This window comes from Antrostomus carolinensis, unplaced genomic scaffold, assembly GCF_000700745.2.
Source record: "Antrostomus carolinensis isolate BGI_N321 unplaced genomic scaffold, ASM70074v2 scaffold12835, whole genome shotgun sequence".
NCBI lineage: Eukaryota > Metazoa > Chordata > Aves > Caprimulgiformes > Caprimulgidae > Antrostomus > Antrostomus carolinensis.
In genome coordinates this window covers 116,005-120,556 of record NW_010318547.1, presented here as the reverse complement: position 1 = coordinate 120,556, position 4,552 = coordinate 116,005, and the positions used below count along the sequence as shown (strand labels likewise).

General features: G+C 37.3%; 1 protein-coding gene across 1 annotated transcript in view; it reads left to right on the top strand.

The window, feature by feature from the left end:
• The first annotated feature begins 325 nt into the window (after positions 1 to 325).
• Positions 326 to 4,552, top strand: part of SLC38A6 (solute carrier family 38 member 6) — a 39,829-nt gene continuing 35,602 nt past the window's right edge. The window contains exons 1-2 of the mRNA XM_010168945.2: positions 326 to 429; positions 1,179 to 1,252. Coding sequence (XP_010167247.2) covers positions 356 to 429; positions 1,179 to 1,252 — 148 coding nt within the window. The 5' untranslated portion in view covers positions 326 to 355. The remainder of the gene's footprint in view (positions 430 to 1,178; positions 1,253 to 4,552) is intronic.

Sequence of the window (4,552 nt, the reverse complement as noted above, 5' to 3'; positions counted from 1 at the left end):
CTGCCCCTCGCTCCCGCGGCGAGCAGGCAGGGCTGATAGCCGGGTGGCGAGCACGGGTCCTGCTGCGCTCTGGTCTCACTCTGGACATCTCATCTCTGGACATCTCCAGATCCTGATGGGACACGCGTGTGTGAAAGAACCTCGTGTCGTTTCGTGTGCACGAGGGTTCGTGTGGTCTTGGAACAAGAAAAGAGATGTTCTGATTTAGATTGAGAAGTTCACTGTCTCCCCCACCCTTAAATCTCCTCCTGTGAAAGACCAAAACACCCCTCGCACTAATCGTACTCTGTTTTGCCCTTTTTTGCAGAATCCTCCAAACCGTGGCTCTTCGTTTGGTTTCTCAGTGTTTAACTTGATGAATGCCATCATGGGAAGTGGGATCCTTGGCTTGTCCTATGCTATGGCCAACACAGGGGTCATGGGGTTTAGGTAAGTTGTTGGTTTTTATATACGCTTATTTTTAAACTCGGCTTGTAGTTTTAAATGGAACAAAACTTGATTACTAAGACTCCTGTGCAAAAACTTGAGGAAGAAATAAATAGCTTGTGCTTTTCAGCATGATTGAATAAGATCTTCCCTCCTTGGTTTAGTCATTCACATCTGGCCTAACGTAAGAACTGCCCAGGCACTGCATTCAGTTGCCACATGGTGGCAATTTCTTGGCTATTACTCCTAATTGATTGATATTTATGATGCAAAGCTGCTGTCTCCTTTGCTCCCAGAAACAGGCCTTCTGCAGCAGGACAGCTGCTGAAAAATGTGAATCAGCTCGTGCTTTTGCTTGCACTTCTTGTTGCACGTACTAACCTGTGGATAATGGGGCCAAAGTTGCCAGAATTGTCAGGTTTAGCATTTTCTAAGCATTAGACTCACTTCATTAGAAGATAGATATTTGCCTGTGTATATGTATATGCACAAACTCCTCTGCTTATGTCCTCTCTGTAATTCCTATACCAGATGTTTACCCTCTATGTGGTGTGATTTGCTTTGGTCAACAGTATAAGCAGCAGTGGAAGTTAGCAACTATTGGGAAGGTCAGACACCATATGAACCATAGTCAGCAGATACAAGCCATAAAATGAGGAAATCATGTCTTGTGATACTTACTTCTTGCAAAAGTGTAAATTCTTAAAGACAGAATGTGCGTTTTACTGTAAGCAAATGTTTGTGTTTTTTAGTATTTTGCTGCTGATTGTGGCTGGCCTTGCTTCTTACTCAGTATTTCTTCTGCTCAGTATGTGCACTCAGACTGGTAAGTGGAAAGGATTAATTTAACAGTGATCTCTCAAATACTTCCTCACCTATATCACAAAGACAAGACACAGTATAATTATTATAATTAACAGCGTGTGAACAGATAGCTGTGTCTGATTCACTGGTGTTGAAATATTTAACGTTTTTAACGATTGCTATCTGCCATTTGAAAATACAGCTTTGAAACTTCTTATGAAAATTCAATACCAGACTGACTGGTTTCTAGATTTGCAATTTTAATTTTTTCAAAATGCCTCTTTCATCTTTCCAAAAAGGTAGAGCCTGTATTTCTGTACCAAAATTATTTTGGTGCTGACTGAACCACGCTACTTCAACGTGTACTGTTGCTTTCAGTGAAGGCTTAAGAACAATAAAATAACAGTTTTTCATTCTTCTACTTGTAATACAGATTTTGTTTATGGTTTGCAGTGGATACCTTTCAAGTTTTGTAATTATATTCTCATGGCACTTTATAGATGTGGGTTTTTACAGCATTTTTGATACTGAATGTGAAGTCCCATTGCAGTCCTTAGAAATTACGCTGCTTTGAGAGCTTTCAAACAATAGATTCTAATATCTGCCATGTAATCTGCTCATGTTTTAGTTGTTGCTTCTTTCAGTTGTTCCTGAAACAACTGACTAGTTCCTTGAGTTCTTGTACACAAAGATCACGTTATAGCAGGAAGTCTCCATCTCCTTCAGTCACCTGGTTATTGTTTCCCTCTCATCTGTTTTCCTCTCTTTTCAAAGGTGGTGGGAGAAAGTTTCCATTTCTTTCCTTATTGGCTTTGTTTTCTGTAGCTAGCTTTGGTCTCTCAGATGATTGCTGCCTGATTCTTCTTAGATCTGCTGCTCCCTGTCTTCACCTGTTGAGTGATCTTCTTCATGCATTCTTAAAAAATATTCTTCAGAGGTAGGGTTACTTTTATGGTTGGTTATTGTTGGCTGCTTGATGATTTGGAACTGAATCTTTGGTAATTTTTTTTCTCCTCTTGGAGCTGTGCTTATTAGAAAGGAATCAGAAACTGAGATAAGTAGCTAGAAAGATACATGAAAAGGGAGGAACTTCAAATAATTTTAAAATAATCTTTGTTTTCCTCTTATTTGTGGCTGAAAGTTCTGTATTATATAGGCATTAAGTGGTATTACATTGTTGTCTGGTAAAATAATAATTAAAGAGATTCTTGCCAAAGAACTACCAGTGAGAGGGGAAAACTAAGAATTTTAAGGGTTTTTTTGAAGTAAGAAAAGCTTCAATGTTATGAACTTAGAGACTTAAATATACAAGAATGGTTTAACTCTTCAGTTATTGTCCAAAGGCAACATTCCACCTCAAGAAAGCATTTTTTAAACACACACAACTGAAAGCAAGGAATACCACTGAAATGACAGGATGAAGTATTTCTCTTGTCTGAAACTAGCACTTTACAGTTAATAATTAGTTATCACCTATTGCTGACAGGTAACAATACCAGCACCAGGACTATGCCTAGATAAGTTTGCTGGATTTATGGCCTTCTGTATTTCAATTTTTTAGGGCTTTTTTCTTTGTTTCTTTTTTAATTAAAATTTCCCTCAGATTATATTTACTATAATTCCTGTCAGCTATTGAAGTAACTTCATGTTAGGTGGCATTCTGAGTTTTTCCTTGGAATGTTTTCTTTAAAAAGTGAGAAATAGATGTGTTGTGCATTAGAAAAGTAAAATCTGTGTACATTTTTGCTTCCAAAGTAGATAATTGAACATTTTTCTTTATAAAACCTACATGCATTTGTTAACATTATAGTATTAAGCTTAATCCATGGCAAGGAATTGGAAGGAAATTTCAGTAACTTTATATTAAAAAATGAGAGAGAAAAATTTAAAGGGTGGAGAAGAAAAAACCTTTGAAAATGTTTGTAATCTATTCATTCAGTTATTGAAGTAATAAAAGTAATCCTAGGAAAGAGCTGACCTATAAAATACCTTCTGAAAAGGAAGCTCTAATGCTAATTCCATTTTAAACAGAGACCAGGATTTGTTAAGCACAGGCATTTTAGTTGTAGTTTAAAAATAATGTCTCCAATTTGTAAATTATGTTGGTCTGGACTTTGACAAAATCAAATGGTTTGTGTAGACCAAAAGGCTTAGCAAAAAAAAAATAAAAAATATTTGCAATTTTCAAGTGTTAGATTTGGATTAGTTTAGTCAGTGTCTTCTGGTGTGAATTCAGTGTGACCTACATTGCTCTGGGGTTTGGGCTGACGAAGCCTAAGCTTACTCTGTAAAGCAGAGGAATGGGGAATTTAAGTGGGATGTACTTTGAAGTTTTGTGGCTTTTTTTTTTTTCCTTTTCATTTTATGAGTTAGTCATGAGCATTGCTGGTACTATACTTGCCAATCTCACTTTGCATTTAAATGGATCATTTCCATTTAGTGTTAATAACATAACAGAAATCAGGCCAATCAGGCAGAACTTGTTTATCTTTATACCAATTGTGCTTTGTATTTTGTTCCATATATTCTTGAAATTATAAAAGTAATGTGATTAAGTGTTAGGGCTTCCCAGTGTTCTTGGGACTAAATCGATTTCAGAAACGGAGTTACTATAGAAAATATTCTAAGGTTTCATTTTGCTGTTGTGGAATCGTGTGGATAATTGTGTTCTCTTTGTCAGTTACTCCTCATACGTGTGTGCTCTGTATTTGTTCCTATGTAGTGAAAACAACACTCTCCTAAATAGGCTTAACAGTTTACTGAGTTGTTTTTTTTTGAATGACATTGGAGCTGGCCTTTCAAAATGCTCTTATTTTTTTCTTTTTCCTCCTGAGGTACAACTTTATAAATAGAAATCTAAGAAAAATACAGGGTAAAATCCGATAAGACATAGATCTTGTTTATTGATATGTGCGTGTAACTTGTATCAGTGTAGTGGCAGATAGAAGAGATTAGTCCAGGTTTATGCTGAGAGCTGACTCTGGCTCACTTAATTGTGTCACTTGATTTATTTTCTCGTAGCATACTGGTGTCAGCAGCAGAGCAGAATGTCAAACGTTGCCCTTTAGAAAATCATATCAGAAAATTAATGATTTAATTTTTGTTGTTAGTTTTTGTTCTCTGGAGCATTGATCTGTTTGTGTGCAGAAATTCAGTGCAATGAAAGTTCCTAAGCCTGGGCAGTTCATAGTCTGAGGCTCCAGTCCTGTCATCTGATCCCTGTGACCCCCCTGTGTCTCCCCTGTCTTGTTGCCTTTCCTTCAGTGGGACCTCACTCAGGTGTGAAGGTCTGCCCCCAGCAGCTCAGATTGCAGGGTTGGGC